The sequence below is a fragment of the Zootoca vivipara genome, chromosome 13 (assembly GCF_963506605.1).
Source record: "Zootoca vivipara chromosome 13, rZooViv1.1, whole genome shotgun sequence".
Lineage (NCBI taxonomy): Eukaryota > Metazoa > Chordata > Lepidosauria > Squamata > Lacertidae > Zootoca > Zootoca vivipara.
Window position 1 is genome coordinate 19,340,916 of NC_083288.1, and position 22,790 is coordinate 19,363,705.

General features: G+C 47.7%; 1 protein-coding gene across 2 annotated transcripts in view; it reads right to left on the minus strand.

The window, feature by feature from the left end:
* The window catches only part of NGFR (nerve growth factor receptor), a 57,661-nt gene extending 35,551 nt beyond the window's left edge, over nucleotides 1–22,110 (minus strand). Inside the window, exons 1-2 of one of the 2 annotated variants that reach the window (XM_035135948.2) lie at nucleotides 21,867–22,110; nucleotides 1,342–1,480 (exon numbers count right to left, since the gene is read on the minus strand). In XM_035135948.2, the coding sequence (XP_034991839.2) occupies nucleotides 1,342–1,480; nucleotides 21,867–21,926 (199 nt within the window). In that variant the 5' untranslated portion in view covers nucleotides 21,927–22,110. Of the gene's footprint in view, nucleotides 1–1,341; nucleotides 1,481–12,316; nucleotides 12,519–21,866 lie in introns of those variants that run through there. The other variant, XM_060281424.1, reaches the window with a different exon arrangement.
* Nucleotides 22,111–22,790: the final 680 nt, after the last annotated feature.

The following is a 22,790-nucleotide window of genomic DNA, read 5'->3' on the forward strand; positions in this document are numbered from 1 at the left end:
AAGGCCCAGCCTGGGTGCGGCTTGCTTCCCCGCAGCTTGGGAAGGTGACAGCCACGTGGCCTCGCTGAGGGAACCTGTTGTGAGGGCACTGGGTTGTAAGGGTACTTTCTGTGCCCGGGGTTACAGCCCTCCTCTTCCCCGCATGCTGGACATGCTAATACAGCTCCTTGCCAAGGGTGCATGGGAGCCAAGTTACTCATTTGCTCTTCCGGGTAAATCTGGGAAAGCCTGGGAAGTTACTGTTGGTCAGTGTGGTCCATACTCGGCTGGGTGGACAACAAGGAAGAGCCTAAGGAGAGCCTGCTGGATCCGGCCCGTGGCCCTTCTAGTCCAACATCCTGTTCTCACAGTGGCCAACCAGATGCCTGTGGGAAACCCGTGAGCAGGATAAGTGCAGAACAGCACGTGTCTGACTTGATCTCAGGTGATAAATTCTGTGGAATACTTAACTTGGGGTGCTTTGAGATTTTGAATGTTCTTCAAATATGTGAACACAGATCCACTCTAGATGAATTTTTTTTTGGGGGGGGGAGTGAATATCAGCATTCACCAGTGCACCTGAATCATCTCAATTTATTTTTTTAATAAGCAAAATTTGCCTGGAACAGGTAGCACTCCCATGAATTTCATCGTTTACTGTTTAAAGCAAAGGACTGTTATTAACCATAGCTGCCAAGTCTCCCGTTTTTCACGGGAACAGTATTTTGTTACCGTTTCCCGCTGTTATCCCAAACTGATTATATCCTGTAAATATCCCGTAAAGCTCCTGCCGGCGGCCATGTTCCGGCTCCCGGCTGTCTGCGCATGTCCGGACATGCGTAGAAGTGACTTCTGGTGCCCAGACATGCAGACACGGGCAGCCTGGCACCAGAAGTCGCTTCTACGCATGTCTGCACATCATGCGTAGAAGCGACTTCCAGTGCCGCTCTGCCCATGTCTGGGCACCGGAAATCGGGCGGCACCGGAAGTCGCTTCTACGCATGTCATGCGTAGAAGCGACTTCCGGTGCCGCGTCGCCGCGTAGAAGAGACTTCTGGTTGTGCTGATCCCGGATTTTTCAATCCGGGAGTTGGAGGGTATGTTATTAACCATATTATTATTTGTTGGTCAGTATGCTTTTTCTTATTATTTTATTACTGGTGTTCTGTCATGTGTTTTTAATGTTGTACACAGCCCTGTGATCTTTTGATAAAGAGTGGTATATAAATTGAATAAAGAAAATAATTATTAATGGAATTTCCTGTGTCTGCCTCTTGATCACCCTTTTAGGGCGACGATTTCAAGCAATGAGGTCATGCACACTTTTCAGGGATGGGCAAAGGATGCTCATGTGTTACTTACTGTCCAGGCATGGTTCACAGACGGTTTGGTTCACCCCGCAGGGCTGGGCAACGCCTTCCCCGACGTTACAGGCTTTGCAGCATTCTCCACTGGTGGTGTACTTCTCGGAGGGGCAGGTCTCCTTGGCCCACGCAGAGCCCTGTGGCGAGAGGCAAGCAGAAGGTGTGTGTTACTCGCTTCCTGAAATGGGATGCATGAACGCAGAGACAGTGGTGGAGCTTCATGCTCTGGTACCGGGAGGGGGGGCGGAGAGCAGGTGGGGGTGGGGCCGGCGCATGTCCTGGCACGCGCCCACAGGGGTGTGGGGCACGTCCTGGGGGTGGGGCACCTAGCACGGGGGGGGGGGCAGCCGCAATGGCACCCTGCTGGGATCACGCTGCCCACTCATCTTCCTCCACCAGTGCACAGAGACAGTGTGGTGAAGTGGTTTGAGTGTCAGGCTAGAACAGGCACCCCCAAACTTCAGCCCTCCAGATGTTTTGGACTACAATTCCCATCATCCCTGACCACTGGTCCTGTTAGCTAAGGATCATGGGAGTTGTAGGCCTAAACATCTGGAGGGCCGCAGTTTGGGGGTGCCTGGGCTAGAACCTGGGAAGCCAGGATTGTGGTTGGCCACGGAGCTCACTGGGTGACCTTGGAGCGCTCGCAATGTTTCAGCCTCACCTACCTCACAGGGTTGTTGTGGTGATAAAATGGAGCAGGGAGAACTATCTATGCCACCGTGAGCTCTTTGGGAAGAAAGGTCGGATATAAATGTAATGAATGAACAAACACAGGCATGCTTGTTCCTGTAGGCGGGGAAATGGCTAGCGATGCTTGCTGAGCCCTATGAGGCACCAGAGCAGGCCAAATAGTGACAAGCTGGATCAGGGCCCAGTGAGATGGGTCACTTCCACCTGTTAATTAAGTTTCGTCCCGATTTGTTTATGGGGAGGTTAGACGCCAGTCACATGCACCCTGCACAGTTATTGGCAGATATTGGCTACATCCACACCATATATTCAAAGCATGATGATGCCACTTTAAACAGTCATGGCTTCCCCCTCCCCAGAGAATGCTGGGAACTGTGGCTTGTTTTGAGCATTATTATTATTATTATTATTATTATTATTATTATTATTATTATTACCCCGCCCATCTGGCTGGGTTTCCCCAACCACTCAGGGCAGCTCCATACAGAATATTAAAAACACGATAAAACATCATACATTAAAAGCTTCCCTAAACAGGGCTGCCTTCAGATGTCTTCTAAAAGTCAGATAGTTGTTTATTTCCTTGACATCTGATGGGAGGGCGTTCCACAGGGCAGGTGCCACAACCGAGAAGGCCCTCCGCCTGGTTCCCTGTAGCATCACTTCTCGCAGTGAGGGAACCGCCAGAAGGCCCTCAGCGCTGGATCTCAGTGTCCAGGCTGAACGATGGGAGTGGAGATGCTCCTTCAGGTATACTGGGCCAAGGCCATTTAGAGCTTTAAAGGTCAGCACCAACACTTTGAATTGTGCTCGGAAACATACTGGGAGCCAATGTAGGTCTTTCAGGACCGGTGTTGTATGTTCTATGGCAGGAAACTCCCCACCCATTCCCCTCATAGAGCTACAGTTCTCAGAGTTCCCTTGCAAGAGCGATTGACAGCTAAACCACTCCAGGAAAACCACTTTCAGAAAAACTGAACTTGACAGATTTGGCCATGTTTACCAACAAGTATGCGGGACCCAGGTGGTGCTGTGGGTTAAACCACAGAGCCTAGGGCTTGCTGATCAGAAGGTCAGCAGTTCGAATCCCTATGACGGGGTGAGCTCCCGTTGCTCGGTCCCAGCTCCTGCCAACCTAGCAGTTCGAAAGCACGTCAAAATGCAAGTAGATAAATAGGAACCGCTACAGTGGGAAGGTAAACGGCGTTCCCATGTGCTGCTCTGGTTCGCCAGAAGTGGCTTTGTCATGCTGGCCACATGACCTGGAAGCTGTACACCGGCTCCCTCGGCCAATAATGTGAGATGAGCGCGCAACCCCAGAGTCGGTCACGACTGGACCTAATGGTCAGGGGTCCCTTTACCTTTTACCAACAAGTATAGAATTCAGCAAGCTTTCATTGCCTTCGGATTTGTCCGTGAGACTTAAGGTTTAGCTTTGTAAGTATCTAGACATTTTTTTTTAAAAAAAAAGCATGTGAATATTTTCAAGCCTTAAATGCTTCATAGAATTGTAGTCCAACTAGTCCAACTCCCTACTTGATGCCTAACAAAATTATTTTAGCTGGACGTGCAAGGGCTGGTCCACGAAGTCAAAAGGATTGAAACTGAATGGGCCGAGGTAAGCCTTGCAAGTCTACAGACAACACAGTCCTGCCTACTCTGAAGTAAGTGCTATTGAATTCAATTGGTAAGTGGAGGGGGGACTGCAGCCTAAGAGAAAGATTTATGCACCATCTCCCAAGCAATTTGTCTCGTCATAAAGCCAGACGATGCTACTAATAGATTTACTGACTGTAGCCCTGCTTCCCCACAATTCTTCCGGAACAGCGCATATCGTCAGAAGGGACATTATCTTCCCAGGAATCCAGAGGCCTAATAATTGAAAATGTATACTTTAAAGTGCTTTATAATCTGGTGCTGGGAGGGTTTAGATGCATCTTCTGCCTCTCGGGAGTAGCAGTTAGCTTACGAATAAATATTACCCTTTTCCAAGCAAGGCAGTAATACGTCCAAGGAGCTGTGTGGTTAGGCAGGCAACCTCTAGGGTGGAGCAGAGGTAAAGTCTGCAGCAGAGCTGAGTTAATTCTTTCGGGAGAAGAGCAGGTGCTTTAAAGCTTAGTTATATATTGGCTTGCTGCCTTTTTCGGAGTGCAGCGGCTTGTCAGGTCAGGGTCTCGCTCTTAGAACTCCATAACCTCCAACATGCCATTGATCAAAATCAGGATGCTCGTTTTTCCGCTCCCAAACTCTAGTGGGGGCCAGCTGATTGGCGTAAAAGTTTGAGATAAAAAAACAAAAAACCTCTAGCATCTTTGGGTTTGGTACTCAGGTGCAAACCAGCTGACTCGTGCCGGAGAGCTGGACCAAAAAAGCAGGACATCCCAGGATCCAATCAGAAGTCAGGATAGTTGTTTTGGGCTCGGGGAGGACAGGACTAAGAGTTACTTAAGTATTTCTTTTTCTGGCAGCTTGCTAAGAGGAATCTCACGGCGCACCAAAGTCCCTCTGCACGCTAACGATTTGGGGAATGGCTACAGTAAGTACTGTATCCAGGTAGGCAGGTGGGAAACAGAAATTTCAGGTGGGACGGAATTACAGTGGTGCCTCGCTTAACAAATGCCCTGCTTAGCGAAATTTCCGCTTAACGAAAGGTTTTTTCTAGTGGAGGTTGCCTCGCTAGATGAATTCGTTTTACGAAAAATTCGTCTAGCGAATCACGGTTTCCCATAGGAATGCATTGAAATTCAATTAATGCGTTCCTATGGGCAAAAAAAAAATAAAAAAAAATCAATGCATTCCTATGGGATTCGCTAGACGAATTTTTCGTTATAAGAAAAGACCCGTGGAACGAATTAAATTCGTCTAGCGAAGCACCACTGTAGCTAATAATTCGCCTTGTGTTGAAACTGAGTATTCATCCAGGCTTCCTTTTACACTGTGATTTCCAGGCACAGATCCTCTGTGTCTGAGAGGTTTGTGTTGTTGTTGTTGTTGTTGTTTATTCCAGCTCTTTACCCAGGAAAAGCTGCGCTCTACCACTAAACCAGTGCGAACGGCAATCTGTGAGAAATCTGACTGCCATTTGCTCCAATTCAGTGGCAAAGTGCGGGTTTTCCTGGGGAAAGTGCCAGGATTTTTTTATTTTATTTTTTTACAAAACCACTGAGGTACAGAGCTTTAAAACCTGGAAATGTGCACGAAAGGAAGTCTGGACGAGCCCTGACAGGCAACTGATTTCTCAAACTACAGTACAGTGGTGCCTCGCTAGATGAATTTAATTCGTTCCACGGGTCTTTTCTTATAACGAAAAATTCGTCTAGCGAATCCCATAGGAATGCATTGAATTTTTCTTGAATTTTTTTTTTGCCCATAGGAACGCATTAATTGAATTTCAATGCATTCCTATGGGAAACCGCGATTCGCTAGATGAATTTTTCGTAAAACGAATTCGTCTAGCGAGGCAACCTCCGCTAGAAAAAAACCTTTCGTTAAGCGGAAATTTCGTTAAGCAGGGCATTCGTTAAGCGAGGCACCACTGTATTCCTTGCTAACTATATGCCCCATTATACACATTGAGCTGATTCAGTAGTAGTCCTGAAAAATGAGCAGCCAGCATGCTGTTGAGGCTAGATAAACATGGAGTAGCAGTAATGGCAGACCTGTTCTCTCTTTGGTCAATAAAAGCAGGCACTAGGCTACAGTCCCTGCCCAGACTCAGTTCTTCCATTTGGAACTCTCCAGTGCTTCCTTTTTAAGTTTATGCCTGCTTGGAAGTCATATCCTTTGACCCTGGTGTTCTGCTCCTAAGCTCAGGTGTGTTGATATAGAAAGGTGTTTTATCCTGAGTCTGAGAGTATAGTCTAACGCAGCCATCCCCAAGCCAGTGCCCTCTAGTTATTTGGACTACAACACCCATCAGCTCCAGACAGCATAGCTAATGGTCAGGGGAGCTGAGAGTTGTAGTCCAGCAACATCAGGGGTAGGCTAGTCTACTCTGTCAAAAGCTTTCTCAAGGTTCCAGGCAGGGGTTTCTTCCAGCACTGTTCCTTAAGGAAGAACCCTTCTAACTGGAAGTACTAGGGATTGAACCAAAGAACTTCTGGCATGCAAAGTGTGTGCTCTACCACTGACCCATGACTTCTCTTCAAAACATACGGCCTACAAAACACAGGTGGGTGGTCAACTTCACCATGCTCGATCAACTAAGAACCAACTAGGGCAGGCATCCCCAAACTGCGGCCCTCCAGATGTTTTGGCCTACAACTCCCATGATCCCTAGCTAACAGGACCAGTGGTCAGGGATGAAGGGAATTGTAGTCTAGAACATCTGGAGGGCCGAAGTTTGGGGATGCCTGAACTAGGGTAAGGCGTCATTTTGTGTCCAGGTTGGTCCTTAACCAGGAATATCAGGCAGATATCACTTCTCCACCAAGGTGTGTGGGGTGGGGAGACCAGACCAGGCTGCTGTTGCTCAGCAATGAGGGAGTGAACACTCTGCACATGCTCGGCACCAGCTCTGTTCTTTGTCCTTTATTTGTTTTGATACTTTTTTGTTAATTCTATCTTGACTTCTATGAAATGATTCTGTTTGCCGTCTTGGATCTCTTTATGAGAAAAGGCCAGTGAGATCAAGGGTTGGGAGGCTACTGTCCTCCAGATCCTGTTGGACTACAGCTAGGGGCTGGAGAGGAATTCAGTTCAGTTCACATTAAAAGGCAAACCTACCTGGTTTGCACTCTCCAAAACAATGGGCGAACCAAGACACACCCACCTTTCAAAACACACAGTTTTCCGAATTTTGCAATCCAACCCAGTAATAGCCACAGAAATGCAGATATTGAGGGGAAGTGTGCATCAAAAGGCATATAAGTGAAAATAATCTACGGACATGCGTTGTTGTTGTTTTAAGGAAAGACAGCTGTGCAAACATGTGTCTACCAGGCAAAATTGCACACAAGCTTGTATTTTAGCAGAAATTTGCCTTAAAATGCTGAAGAACTTTCACAAGGACTTAAGGGGGCAGGAATCAGAAACTGACGTAGAAATGTGGGGAGCTGGATTTATGACTGGAAAACATGAGAAACTGCAAGAAACCAGAACTGGCGGATTCACCCAGCCCTAAGTACAACTCCCATCATCCTTGACCACTGGCCACAATGGCTGGGGCTAATGCGATCTGGAGTACAACAACAATTGGATGGCAGCTGTTTCTCTCTCTCTCTCTCTCTCTCTCTCTCTCTCACACACACACACACACACACACACACACACCAGGGGAAAGAGAGAGATCTCCACCTGTCAAATAATTTTTAAAAAAATAAAGGATTGGCTCAATGCTTTCCAGGGCTGGACTCTCACATTGAAAATAGGTTCCAGTGCTCCCCGCTGGCAGAAATTAAGTCCTGGAAGTGCAACAGGCTGTGTAAATAAAGGAAGGTCTTCTCAAGCAAGGAAGGTAAAAAGTGAGTAAGTGTTGCCTCCTCAATCTCTCTCTCACTCACTCACACACACACACACACACACACACACACACACACAAATCCAACAGCATGTAAAAAATGTAACATCTATTTCCCCACCAGCTTTTTTTGGAGCAGGATTGCATCCTGCCCCACACTTCAGCTTTGGGTTTCCCCTAAGAGTCCAGGACCTCCCTTCCCCACAGATTATCACTCTCGGGGGGAGGACACATGTTCTGCATTAGGCCTATCCAAATGTGCTTGCTATTAACACGACTCCTGTTGACAAAGCCGTAGGTATTAACCCCATAAAGCATTCTGACAGGTGGAACAAAACAAGGAGGGGAGGGGGGAGACAGAGACACCTTCGCCGAGCTTTTAATTGCTTTCTAAGTCGGGCTCATGTTTGGGATCAGGAGGGTTTCCTCCTTTGCAAAGAAATACAATGAAGTGAGAAGAGAAAGCGTTCTTTCTACACTTCAAGGTGGTTATATGGAGGGGGGGGTTAGGCCAACAGGGCTGGCCCAAAATATTTTGCCGCCTGAGGCAGAAAAGCCTCTATATCAAGGTATAAACTGTATCCAAGGCCAGCCAAGCTATTGTGGCACCTGAGGCAGAAAACCCACAAAAATGAGCTTTCCCCACCCCAGCAGTAAAAACGCAATAATCTAAGTGCGAGCTCACACAGAGGGTTTACACAGCCCCAACCTGAATCTGTTTCCTCAAAGAGAAACCTGGTTGATTTAAAGTGCTATTGGCTTCCAATAAAGTAATCATGTTTAAGAGTAGGATCTTTTCACTCCCTAACAATTTTCTATACTGCTCAATTGTAAAACTACAACGACCCTCAACACACTTTACAAAATGAATGAAACAATTAAATGATTGAGGGTTTTAAATAAAAAAAAGACAAGAATTTTTAAAAGAATGGGAAATGTTTCTAAAGTACTGTACAGTATATAAAAAATTATTTCAAATAGGTTAAAACATTAGCAGGATTCTAAACACACTCGTAATGTAACAGAAAGTACAGATAACTTTGGAAGATGAAAAACTGGAGAAGTATTGATATGCAGTTGAAAACAGAATGAAGAGGACCAATGGATGGGGGGGAGAGTCAGGAGATTCAGAGCAATCTCGATATGTGGATTTTGTATGATATTTTGATGTATGTTTATTTTCTTCTTTCTTTTTTATTTTTGAAAATCAAATAATGGTTTTTTAAATAAATAAATAAATAAAACAAATCCGCTTTAAAACAACAAGTTAGAAATATTAATAACTATAAACTAAAACCCAATTAAAACACATGTCAACACCCTACATGTCTGGTTGACCTAAACAAAATGTTTTCAGCAGGCACCAAAAAGGGTATAGCGAAGGGACCTGCCTGATGTCAAGTGGCAGCGAGTTCCCAAGTACAGATGCCGCCACACTAAAATATTGATTTCTTACTCACACAGGATGAGTATTAGGTGGCAGCTGTAACAGTGCCAGCTCCGTAGATTAAAGCGGTCAAGTGGGCATATTTGAGGAAAGGCGATCTTGCAGGTTAAATCTTGCAGGTCCCAAGCTGGTTAGGGCTTTAGATGCTAATGGCCACACCTTGAACTTGGTCTGGTTGTTTTCAGTGCCAGAGCTCCGTCTTGAAAGCTGTGAAATGCTGGTAAATGTCAACGGGCTTCTCAGGTCATCATTTAAGCACCCACAGCCTGGGCCAACACATAAATGGGGGAAGAGGGAGCAGTCACTGGGTGTTAGACTTCAAGCTTGGTCCTTCTTGTTTTAGAAATGAAGGTTGCAGTGATAAACAACCTTTGCTGGGTGGGAGTAAATCTCACAAACTCAGTGGGACTTGCTCCTGAGTAAGCATGTGGTAACTCTATGGGAGGTGGGGGTATTGTTATTTTGTTGGTTTTGTTTTAATTAATTATTTGTGCTTTTACTTAGTATATTTTTTTTAAAATCTTGCGAACCACCCTGAAATCTTGTGATGAAGGGCGGTATAAGAATCTAACATATAAATAAAAATAAAGTAAACTGTATACTTAACTCGCTGTCTCATGCATGCATGGGTTTGTATCTAGCGAAGTTATACTCAGAGGAGACCCAATGAAATTAGTGGACCTAAGTTATTCACCTCCATTATCTGCAATGGGTCTACTCTGAGAAGGGCTAAGATTTATCTACAACCCACAGCCTCCCTGTTCGGAATTTAAATTTAAATGTCAAAACCCAAATCCACTCCTGGGGTTGCACTGCCAGCTATCTCTGGGAGAACGTGGGGAAATTTCCCCTATGAATGTTGCTGGTTAACTTCTAAACATTTAACTTCCCACCCCAACAATCGAAGCAGGCGCAGTTGCCTTTCAGCCTTTCTGAGATTATCTGTGTGGACAGAGAGGTAGACAGATGAAAGGGAGAGAAGAAGGAACATTTATAGAAGGAACTGGGATGTGATGGGAAATGCTTGGCTACAGTTTAAACCAAAAAGGTCTACATGATCTGTATAAGCACTTTACGGTAGTAATACGCAGCAGAGTGCATTCCTCCCCCAGAGTTTTACGGCGCACGGCAATAATACTTGGCATGTATATATACTTAACAGAGTGCTAAAAGCCCTTCCCAGACATTACCTGATGTAATGTGCTTTCAACGCTTGCTTACATAATTTTCCGTGGTGGTACGACAACCCTGTAGTGTGGGCCTGCCTGATCTCACACACACATACCCATATTGCAGATGGGGAGCTGAAACCAAGAGGGAATTGGTGAAGGCCACTGGGTGAGAATCAAGTAGCAGACCACCTTTGGTCGGGGAGCCTGCAGTCATGGCTGCTCAGAAGTAAGCCTGGCCATGTTCAATGGGAGCTACACCCAGGGGAGGAATGGATAACCAGGGTTAGGCTAGTGGGCGGCAAATGTCTCCCTCTCTGACCCCCTCAGACCAGGGGTAGGCAACCTAAGACCTGGGGGCTGGATGCGGCCCAATCGCCTTCTCAATCCGGCCCATGGAGGGTCCAGGAATCAGCGTGTTTTTACATAAGTAGAATGTGTCCTTTTATTTAAAATGCATCTCTGGGTTATTTGTGGGGCATAGGAATTCATTCATTTTTTTCTTCAAAATATAGTCCAGCCCACCACATGGTCTGAGGGACGGCGTATAAGACGACTGGGCGTATAAGACGACCCCCAACTTTTCCAGTTAAAATATAGACTTTGGGATATACTCGCTGTATAAGAAATACGACCTGGCATATAAAACGACCCCTGACTTTTGAGAAGATTTTCCTGGGTTTAAAAGTAGTCTTATACGCAGGAATATACAGTAAATACCACCCAGCAATTGTAATATCCAGGCAAGTGCTGTTTCGCCAAATTATTTAATGTTTTTCTCCAAACAATAAGTACCAGTAACAGCTGCAATGTGGGGTGGTTGTCGGGGAGAAAGGCTTTGCTTTTATCCCCCTACATAGGAAGCTGAGGGTGTTTCTGAGGCCATAACTAACTCCTTGTCAATTGATTCATCTCTTTATTTTCTTTCCCTTGCCACTTCAGTCACCGTTAGGTCCAGTCGCGGATGGCTCTGGGGTTGCGGCGCTCATCTCGCTCTATAGGCTTAGGGAGCTGGCATTTGTCCGCAGACAGCTTCCAGGTCATGTGGCCAGCATGACTAAGCCGCTTCTGGCGAACCAGAGCAGTGCACGGAAACACCGTTTACCTTCCTGCCAGAGCAGTACCTATTTATCTACTTGCACTTTGACGTGCTTTCGAACTGCTAGGTGGGCAGGAGCTGGGACAGAGCAGCGGGAGCTCACCCCGTCGCGGGGATCCGAACCGCCAACCTTCTGATCAGCAAGCCCTAGGCTCTGTGGTTTAGAGACCACAGCTTAACATAACTTAGGTTTTGGTTTTCCCTGGATGTGCGATTTCTGACCTTAGGGTCGTTCTACTTGAGCAACAAAAATTCTCAAGGTTGGAAAAGAGGACCTGCAGAGCTGGAGCACATCCCCCAGTTTGATTACATTTCTCAGGCTCGGGATGAAGACTTAGGGTGTTTGTCCTATTTGGGATACGCTGCTACTGCATTTCTGTGTTGTGGCCATGTGCCCCTGCTTTACAAAGGGCACTCCTCTCTTTGCAAGAGTCCAGTTGAAAGGTCAAGAACAACAGTGGGCCCAAGATATCGGACACAATATATACATGAACGAGTGGGAAAGGCTGTGGAAGGAGGATACTGTATTAGATTCACTGCATGTTACAATCTCAGAGAAAATGTAATGAAGATGCTATTCAAGGTGGTACCTAAGCCCAGCCAAACTGGCAAAAATGTATAAAAACAGTTCAGAGGTTTGTTGGAGGTGTAAAAATGGGGTAAGGCACATTTATGCACATGTGGCGGAGGTTGTAAGAAAATAAGAGAATTTGGAGACACCATATATAATGAACTTTAAAAGATATTCAAATTCTCATTCATCAAAAAACCCGAGGCCTTCCCATTAGCAATAATGTCCATGGAAATTAAGAAAAATCATAGACCTCTATTCATGTACGCGACCACAGCAGCTAGGATTTTGATAGCAAAGAATTGGAAAAGCGATAACATCCCCACAAAAACTGACTGGCAAGCAAAAATGATAGAATATTTACAACTCGCAAAGATGACGGGGAGATTAAGAGGAAAGTCGATACAGAAATTTAATAAAGAGTGGATAATGTTTAAAGAATATCTTTAAAACTACCGTGTTTCTCATATTTTAAGTCATCCCTACAAAATAAGCCATGGCAGGATTTTCCTGAGTTGAAGAAATATAAGACATACCCCAAAAATAAGCCGTAGTGGTGGGAGCAGGTCTGGATGGCGCCATGGAAGAGGAAGATGCCTGTCAGCGCCCGGAACCGGCTGCTGCTGCCCCTCCAAAATGTCCAGCAGCATGCACCGCGCCAAGCGCTGACCCGGCGGCGGGACTGGCAAGAGCCGCAGTGCGTGCTGCTCCAAGCCCGACCCGGCGGCAGGACGCAGCAAGAGCCGCAGCGCGCGCTGCTCCGAGCCCCAACCCGGCGGCGAGACCCGGCAAGAGCCTCAGCGCGCGCCGCGTGGAGCCCCGACCCGGCAGGACCCAGCAGCATGCCCTGCTGAAGCGCCGACAATGCGCGCAGCAGCAGCCAGTTCCGGGCGCCGAGCCGCGACAGGAAGAGGAGGGACGCAGCGGGACGCAGCAACAACGACAAAAAACACCCGGCCGAGCCTTCATTGGCCGCCGCGGCTGCCACTCGCTGGTCCCTCCTCTTCCTGTCGCGCGCGCGCTGCAGGTCCCGCCGGTCCCGCTGCTGGGTTGGCGCTTGGCGCTGGTGCTGCTCCAAGCCCCAACCCGGCGGCGGGACGCAGCAAGAGCCGCAGCGCGCGCTGCTCTGAGCCGGGATCCGGCAAGAGCCTCAGCGCGCGCCGCGTGAAGCCCCGACCCGGCAGGACCCAGCAGCGTGCCCTGCTGAAGCGCCGACAACGCGCCCAGCAGCGCAGCAGCAGCCAGTTCCGGGCGCCGGACAGGGGAGGTACCATACTGTAATTTTTTAAAAAAATAATAAGACACCCCCCGAAAATAAGCCATAGGCTTATTTTCTTGAGAAAAAAAGATTATAAGACATGACTTATAATATGAGAAACACGGTATTGTGATAACGGTAACTCCTGGCAGATCTAGAATGAATGTTGAAACGTAAAGACAGTGTAGAATAGAATATCCTTGATAAGAAATGGGGAAACTAAAAAACAATAATGAACTGTGCATAGGATAACAAAATGCAAAACAGTACAATGAGAAGAATTTGAAGTTAGTGTCTAAGGCAGGCACCCCCAAACTTCGGCCCTCCAGATGTTTTGGACTACAATTCCCATCATCCCTGTCCACTGGTCCTGTTAGCTAGGGATCATGGGAGTTATAGGCCAACACATCTGGAGGGCCGCAGTTTGGGGATGCCTGGTCAAAGGTGTGTTTATGTTGTAATGGATGAAATGGGTATTGTTTGTATTGTATGTACTGCCTAAGTTTTGTGTCAATTAATGTTAATTGATGTATAATGAAGGTTATTTTGAAAATTTATAAAAAGAAAACAAAAGTCAAGAACAACAGGGGTCTTAAAGCAGACTGAGCAGGCAAGCAGACAGGTCACTGGGTCTCAGGCTTTCTTCACTATGTTGAGATGCATTTATTTAAATGAAGGTAATCCTAGAGACACTGTATCATAGAATCATAGGGTTGGAAGGGACCCCGAGGGTCATCTAGTCCAACCCCCTTCAATGCAGGAATATGCAGCTGTCCCATGTGGGGATCGAACCTGCAACCTTGGCGTTATCAGCACCATGCTCCAAATATCCATCTGTGCATAGCTGGTGTAGCGTAGCGGTTAAAGAGTTGGACCTGGACCTGGTGGACCAGGGTTCAAATCCCCACTTGACCACAAAGCTCACTGAGTGACCTTGGGCCAGTTACTGTCTCTCAGCCTGACCTACCACACAGGGTTGTTCTGAGGATCAAATTAGTAGGGAGGTAACGATGGTGATGGTGATGGTGATGAGGATATGTTGCCCATCTGACTGGGCAGCTTCCAACAAAATATTAAAACACAAAAAAAAAACAAGGAAGGGGGATAGCCAGGCATGCTGCCTTGAGCTCACTTGAGGAAAGATGGGGATATAAATGAAATAAAATGAAAATGTGAATTTCATTCAAATCTGTGTCCTTGTGTGCTCAGGAGAATACAGTGGTACCTCTGTTTATGAACACAATTGGTTCCGGAAGTCTGTTCATAAACTGAAGCGTTCATGAAAGTAATGGAAAGTGGATTAATCTGTTCCAGACGGTCCGCAGAGTACTTAAACCGAAGCGTTCATAAACTGAAGTGAACTTTTCCATTGAAAGTAATAAAAAGTGGATTAATCCGTTCCAGACAGGTCTGCGGAGTACTCAGCCTGAAGCGTACTTAACCCGAAGCATGGGTGTAATTGGTTCTGGAAGTCTGTTCATAAACTGAAGCATTCATAAATTGAAGCGAACTTTCCCATTGAAAGTAATGGAAAGTGGATTAATCCGTTCCAGACGGGTCCGCAGAGTACTCAACCTGAAGCATACTTAACCCGAAGCATGGGTGTAATTGGTTCCGGAAGTCTGTTCATAAACTGAAGCGTTCATAAACTGAAGCGAACTTTCCCATTGAAAGTAATGGTAAGTGAATTAAACCGTTCCAGATGGGTCCGCAGCGTTCGTAAACCGAAAATTCGTAAACCGAGGTTCCACTATACTTAAGTTATACCTCTGTGGCTTTTAGCACTCTGGCTAATGTGTCACACTTCTCTTTCTCTGCCTCCGCTGGGTCTCATCCCACTAATCACTTTGTCTCCCTTGCACCGCAGGCCCTGTGAATTATACATCCAGCACCCTCTCAGCCCCATGCTTCAGATGAAGGGAAGTGTTTGCCTGTGACAGCTCTGGCCACAATACATCAATTAGCCTCGGAGGTGCCATAAATTAAACCAGAGGTGTCAGGGGGCACCAGGAGCTGTGTCTGTTGCGGCCTCGGTGTTGTCAAACAAAGCTCGTCCTCCGTGGTCCAAAACTGAGAGAAGATGGAGCACGGCCTAGCGAACAGGTAAGAAGACTCACCTTGCATATCGGGGACACTGTCATATAGTAGATAAAGTTTTTAAACTGCTTTGATGTTTTCCTTTTTAAAAAGGCAGTGCATAAATTGCCGATACCGTATAACACCAGTCCTGAAAGACCTACACTGGCTCCCAGTACGTTTCCAAGCACAATTCAAAGCGTTGGTGCTGACCTTTAAAGCCCTAAAGAGCCTCGGCCCAGTATACCTGAAGGAGCATCTCCACTCCTATTGTTCAGCCTGGACACTGAGATCCAGCTCCGAGGGCCTTCTGGCGGTTCCCTCGTTGCGAGAAGTGAGGTTACAGGGAACCAGGCAGAGGGCCTTCTCGGTAGTGGCGCCCACCCTGTGGAATGCCCTCCCATCAGATGTCAAGGAAATAAACAACTATCTGACTTTTAGAAGACACCTGATTCAACAAGTGTACAATCCCTGTACACCTGTATACCTGGGTTGATCTCACGCTGGCAAAATTAGTTGCATGTAACGTCCCACAAAGGGGTACCCTGCATACCTGTGTACACAATAGCTAAGCTGTACAAATAAACAAGTGTACCCTCTTTCACACAAACACTTGTCCATGGGCAGAGGCAGCTTGTGCCTGTGTTCAGCAAGATAATAAATAATAATAATAATAATAATAATAATAATAATAATAATAATAATGGCATCCATGCTCCCCCCCCTTCTTCTTCTCTGCATGCATGCTCCATGGCACCTGCTTTGAAGTACTTCCCCACCCCCAAAATCCTTATTCCTTTCAAAGAAAAGGTAGGCTCGCTTGAGGTGTCTCACCTTTAATTTGGCGGATGTTGCAAACCAAACCTGTGCCTTGAAGCAGGCTCAGACTATTTCAGTCAGTTTGAGCAGGCATAGCCAAACTCGGCCCTCCGGATGTTTTGGGACTACAACTCCCATCATCCCTAGCTAACAGGACCAGTTGTCAGGGATGATGGGAATTGTAGTCCCAAAACATCTGGAGGGCCAAGTTTGCCTATGCCTGGGTAGAACGTGGTGCTGATAACGCCAAGGTTGCAGGTTCGATCCCCAGATGGGACAGCTGCATATTCCTGCCTTGCAGGCGGTTGGTGACCCTCAGGGTCCCTTCCCAACTCTACAATTTTGTGATTCCATGATTTCTATTTCTCCTCCAGCCCAAAATCATCTGCTCTCCAGGGTCTTACTCCAGGGTCTTTCCCATGAACTGCTAGATGGACTGTGGCCATCTCCCATAGATTCAGGGGCATCCCTAGCTGCCAAATTAGTGCGTGGGAGAGGTTGTCATTAACGTGCAAGTCCTTTCTCCCTCCCCCTCCTCCCATGATCCCTGCTAAGCTGTCATAAGGCACCTCCAGACTGCAAACCCACCATGCTTGCAGGGATATTTAGGTTTGCACGGAGTGGACAAAAGCCATCTGCCGCCCTAGCACAACGAACCCATTTTTTTAAAAAAAAAGAAAAATGGGCTTTTTGTGTTTAGGAAGCCAGAAGGAAGTGCTTTGGGAAGGGGGGGGGGACAAAAGATGCAGAGGAAGGTTTACTCTGGGATCAGATTGGGATGGATGCTCAGTAAGACCAGACATAGACTTAAGGGAGGGAGGAGAAGCTGCATGCAGCCCACGTTTAAAGTTGACCCATCAAACTTCCAGTTTCTGAACCAATACGAGAACGGGGGCAGGGGCAGCCTTCAAAATCCACACGTATCTGAATTTTGCAATGCAGTTCTGCAACCAAACAACATTTCCCAAAATGCATATATGATGTAAAAGTGTGCAATAAGGATGGAGACATAGTGAAAACGGCATACAAAGTTTTTTTTTTGCATTTATTAGGAGAAACTGCACGCAAAAATGTGTATATTGGTCAAACCTGCTTTTTAAAAATGTGTTTGTTTATTAGGAGACTTTCACAATAAAACGCTGGTGTGTTTTCATCAGGATTTCTTTAATAATAATAATGATAATAATAATAATAATAAATAGTCACAAATTGCTGCAAAATGCAGAGGAGCGAATTTAAGATTGGGAAAGTAAGAAACCGAGAGAAAAGAAATGGTGGAGTCTTGTCATCCCTAATCTCTGCAAAAAGCCTTGTGCAAACAGCCCAGTATGGATTCTCAGTGAAACAGGGTAGTCTTGAGGACCTCATAAGACATCATCCTCTGCAGGCCTCTTATTTTCTTTTTCATGAACAGCCTTGGGGGGGAAGCATTCTGTGTAGCTCAAAAGATTGCCCATCATTTTGGGGAAAAACTAAACTAAACACATGATCCAATAACAGCCATCCTTTCATTTTTCCTCTGTTTTTCTCTTCTTCTTCTTCTTCTTCTTCTTCTTCTTCTTCTTCTTCTTCTTCTTCTTCTTCTTCTTCTTCTTCTTCTTCTTCTTCTTCTCATATCATCCCTAGCCCCCTCGGGCATGAGGGCGAATCCGGAAACTAGGCACGTTAGGCTTCACTGACACCCCCTCCCCCTCCCCCTAAATTAAGCAAAGCTTACTTGCGAACAAACATGTTGTGCAACTTTCTTTTTAATTGCATTTATTTTAAGTCCTGGGATCTTTCTCCCTGGCTTTTGCAGCCTTTTAAGTTGCAGAAGGTGTGTCTCTCAACGCACACAGTGAACTTCCCCCTACTTATAGGGGAACAGGATGGCATCTCGTAGACTCGGCACTGAAAGAAATGGATTGTACTCAGCTGTCCACAGCCAGAGACTGCCTGGGAGAAAGACGAGGAGAAGGTGTGTAGATTGATGCTTAACTCGTTTTTTAAAACATCCCGAGATTCCAGGGTTTAAGCAAAACAGGAAACCCGCACACTCTCTGCCTTTGTAACTGTCATGCCTGGGACATCACTCATAATACCTACAGAATGCCACCTCCCTCGCCCTCTTCAGTTCCCTCCTCCAAGGATAATAAACCCAAACTCCTTTCCCACACTGCCCAAGCACCAAATCTGTACCCCAAGGCTCAAAAGTGTGTGTCAACTGCATTTCTGCATCTATGGTCCTTCCTAGCCAAGCCTGGATAGCTCAGTTGGTTAGAGCGTGGTGCTGATAGTGCCAAGGTTGCAGGTTCAACCCCCGTATGGGGTAGCTGCATATTGGTCCCTTCCAAGTCTATGATTCTACTCCTGCCTCTTCCTTGCCTCCCTGCCCTCTGATCTCCTTCCACTGGTCTGTAAGCTCTCTGGGGAAGAAATCTACTTATTTTTCCTTTTTCGCTGAGGCTGTGCAGTGCCCTTGCTACCTTCTAATCATGTTCCTCGGAAGTTCTTCCTGTTCAGGCTAGGATGAGATTAAGTCAGGCATAGGCAAACTCGCCCCTCCAGATGTTTAGAGACTACAACTCCCACCATCCATGACCACTGGTCCTGTTAGCTAAGGGGTGATGGGAGTTGTAGTCCCAAAACATATGGAGGGCCAAGTTTGCCTATGCCTGGATTAAGTGGTGGCATGTATAAAGCTCCCGTTTCTTTTCACATGCTCAGGGGCACTCTGGGGTGTGTTATCTCCTCAATTGCATCATTCTTAAAGTCTCATTCATTTTGCTCATTTTACCTGTTTGGCATAATTTCTTGCATTTGTGTTTTGTGCAATAATGGCAACTGCTGGTGTTTTGATTTGCTTTGGACTTGGTGATATTCCTTGCCAGCGTTTCAATTTAGTTTGGGGATTCTAATCATCTGTATATGTTTGTGTTTTATACTCAAACTGCAAAGGTCAGGGGGCAGGTGTACATTGATTTCTATTCCAGGGCAAAAGAAGTGGGGGAGCCCAAGCATTGATTAGAAATGGGTAGCAGAGCTGGATCCTGTTTCAAGTTAAGCCAGTGTCAAGAAAAATGCTATACAGTACTATGATGCCCCCATGGCCCCTGTTTCAGCCTCTGCTGAATTTATGTCTTACAGTTCTGCCATCTGCCTCTCCCAGTCAACCACCTAACCTTAAATGTCAATCACCCCCAAAGCTCAACCTGCCAACCCCACGCCCCCTAAGATATTAGTTTTTTACTGCACCAGCCGTCCACTGTCTCCTTTCCTCCTAAGAGCTAGTGCGATTCAACCCTAGACATCATTATTATTAACTGTTTCCTGTCCAGAAATGAGCAAGGCAATAAAGCAAAGGAAAGATTTGCCTCTGAGCATATGCAGGGCTCCTTCTTCACTGAAGAACCTTATCTCCACCTTGCATACTCAAAGAGTTATGGGCACAGATTTGAGATTTGTGGGAAACAAGGACCTTGAGATCCAAAAGCCACGCCTGTTCAGCCTCCCTCCACCCCATTTTCCTAGCTAAACACTATACGATTCGAGAGGGTTGGAGCTCAGGGGTAGAACTTCAGCTCTGCATGCAGAAGATTGGATCCCTGGCATCTCCAGATAAGGGTAGGAATGTCACTTCTTAGAAACCCTGGAGAGCTGCTGCCAACCAGTGTTGACGGTACCAAGCTAGATGGACCAATGGGTCTGACTGGGGATAAGGCAGGCAGCTTCCTAAGTCCCTATTGCAACCAAACTCTCTAAACCAGCGAGCCTCTCCCTCCATCTGGCTACTCATCCTAAATCTCCCCTCTGCAAAATAATATTAATTTTAAAAATCGTCCCTCTTCCTTCTGTGATCTTTCCCCCTACTCTCTCTCATGCCAGCTCCCTGTCATTTGGCGCATCCACACTAACTGAAGGGCTGCAGGCAGAAATGACCACTCAAAGCTTAAAAGCTGATGCGTTTTCTAATCAATGTATGTGATTTGGCTTTGAGGGGACCTGGGTAACTTAGCTTCCTTGCCTGCAGGCTAACACTGGCGTGACAGGGGAGATCCCGGAATAGGATCCCTGTTCCCATAGTTGTTGTTTTTTAAAGTAATAACAGGGAAGGTTGGTGGATGGGCTTGGGAGTGGAAGTTGTCATTTCCCCTGTGGAGTAAAGAATAGCAGGTATCCTGCAATTCCCGCCGTGTTTAGCCTCGTGGGGCAAACAGCAGCTGGAGGGTGAGAGAATCACAGTATTTTAGAGATGGGTGAGGGCCTCAGAGGTCATCGAGCCCAACCCAATGTAGGGATCGACATTGTGCTTGGCAGACAGACACCCAGCCTGTGCAGAACTACACCCAAAAGTGAAGGAGAGCGATTCAGGGAAACAAGATGACGGTGGTCCCAATGTAAAATCAACCTCAGGGCTACTACGGCTATTATTAATGTGTTGCAAGAGGTGGATATCCTTGAGCAAGGCTTCATCTCACAACTTTCCCTACCTGACAAGGTTGTTGCGAGACTGAAATGACCCTGGCAGCTCCTTGGAGGGTGGGTGGGTAAGGATTTGTTACCCCCCTTGCAGTTATGGTCCAGGGCACCTTTGTGCTTCCGGACAAAGGATGCCCATCTTTGATCGCACACCCCCCATCATGATCACCGAGGTTTGAGGTTACAGAGGGGTCTCCAGAAGCAGGAAAAGCGCAGCGAGATGCCTACATTGTCGCTATGATTTCTTGGAAGCACTTTCGAGCACGCAAACGCGCTTCCTCTTTTTATCACCCCCCAACTGGAATCTAGTCAGAGCTCCTTAGACGTCTCATAAAAGGCGGAACCGTGCCTCAATCTCTCTCCCCCCCCCCTCTCTCTCTCTCGGCGCCGCTCTTTTTCGTTTCCCTGCTGCGCCCCCTGCGCGCACAAAACCATTTAATACGTCCCGGAGAGGACAATATAAAACAAGATCTATCATTCCGGACACTGTAAGTGATAGATCGCATCCTCGCCGCCGCCCCACCCCCCTTTGAAACGTCAAATTAGGACTTTTCATCCTCTTCTTCTGCCCCACCCCTACTCCCGCGACTCTCATAGTCGCCCCAAATGTTCTCCTCCAGCAGACAAATCTCTGCTTGGGGGGGGGGGTCCACCAAACCGACGTGGGGTGTGGTTAGGGTGGGGCCAGGGAGCCCGGCGCTGCCCTGCCCTGCGTTTCCATCCGGCCCGATCCTCTGCACGTGTCTACGCAGAGAAAGCAACTCTCCCTGACTTCACAGCGCAATCCTCGCCGCGCCTCCTCTGGAACTCCGTGGGCGCCAGACACCCGGGATCGCAGCATTACTAGCGAGGAAGCGCGCAGAGGACAGCAGCCCGCTATCGGTTTGGGCGCGCGCAAAAGTTCCTTCCCGGCTGATTAGCAACCCACCCCCCACCCCTACCCCTAAGGACCGAACTGAGGGGTGGGCGCCTCCCAGCAGGTCCACCTCCCCCCCCCCCAAAAGGAAAAACTTAAACCCCAGTGGCTAGGGGTGCCAACTTGAATTAAATATGGGGGGAGGTGATAATTGATCACATGACATAGTGCACACACACACTATTTGAATGGCAGTATCCATCAACTGTCGGAGGGCCTGGCCCCCTCAAATATTTTAGGTGGGGCGAAGGGACCTTGGTCCTAAGGAGTTGGCTCCTATGCCTGAGACAGAGCATCCTGGTGTCCAGCGGACCCGAAGGAGAACCGCTACCACCCGCCCCATCCCATCTCTGCACCCCAGACTGGACACACACACAGCACCCATGGGTGGCAGATCCGATCGACGCCCCGTCTCAATCCGTGCGCACTGTCAATGGCGATCTTCTCCCCATCCCTGCCCTCTAAGATGGGAGTGAGTCGCCGAGCCTCTTCCCCACCCCACCCCACCGCACCCACCCCACCCCGTCTCTAAGTTGATCTACAGGGCGAACCCACTCACCCCGGAAAGAAGCAGCAGCGATCCCAGCAGGAGCGCCAGCCTCTTCGCCTTCTTCTCCATGACCGTCAGAGCTGCAGGAAAGCAGAGGCAAGCGGGGGACAGGCGGGAAGCTTATTCCACATCCCCTTCCCGGTACTCCTCGGGCGGATCGCGCGCGCGTCTCAGGTCGAGAGAGGGAGCGCGATGCAGATGCCGCGGCGGCGGCGTCCCCTGTAGGAAGCGGGCGACTGAGCTGCAGCCGGGGCAGCACCTGCTTTCTGTAACTGGGAAGCTCCGCCCCCCTTCCCCCTCATTACTATTAAAACGAGCGGCGCGCTCAGCCCACTGGCTGGGTGGCTTTTGGGGGGGGGGAGGCGCGCGCACACAACAGTGGCATCAGGGTGCCGCCCGCTTTCAGGCTCCCAGCAAGAGCTGAAGAACTGACAGGGGAGAACATGAATTGGTTTCATTGCGTTCCTTATTCCATCTCTTCATTTTATAGAGCTGGCTTTGATTTCTTCCGAAGGTGGGGAGAGATTCACATCGGGCACGCCCCGGCAGCTTTCCCAAAGTTGCTTTGGAAGAGTGGAAGACAGAGTGGGTTGCCTTGGCAGCCACCTGGTACAGTGGGGAAGGGGGATTTGGGGTGGGGAAATGTCCCCCACCCCACCCCGCTACTGCAATAAGCTCTACATGGGGCTACCTTTGAAGGTGACTCGGAAACTACAACTAATCCAGCTGCCGGAGTGGTGACGGAGCAGCCCCGAGACCATATAACACCAGTCCTGAAAGATAGCAACATTAACCCTGCCGTGTCAGAATCCCTTGCAGACGACCGCAGTGCCTGGAGACAGACAGACAGGCAGACAATGTATCCACAGCAATGACCAGAGGAGAAGTGATCGCTGAGAAGAGAGCAGAGAGGAGAAACACCACAGTGCGTCT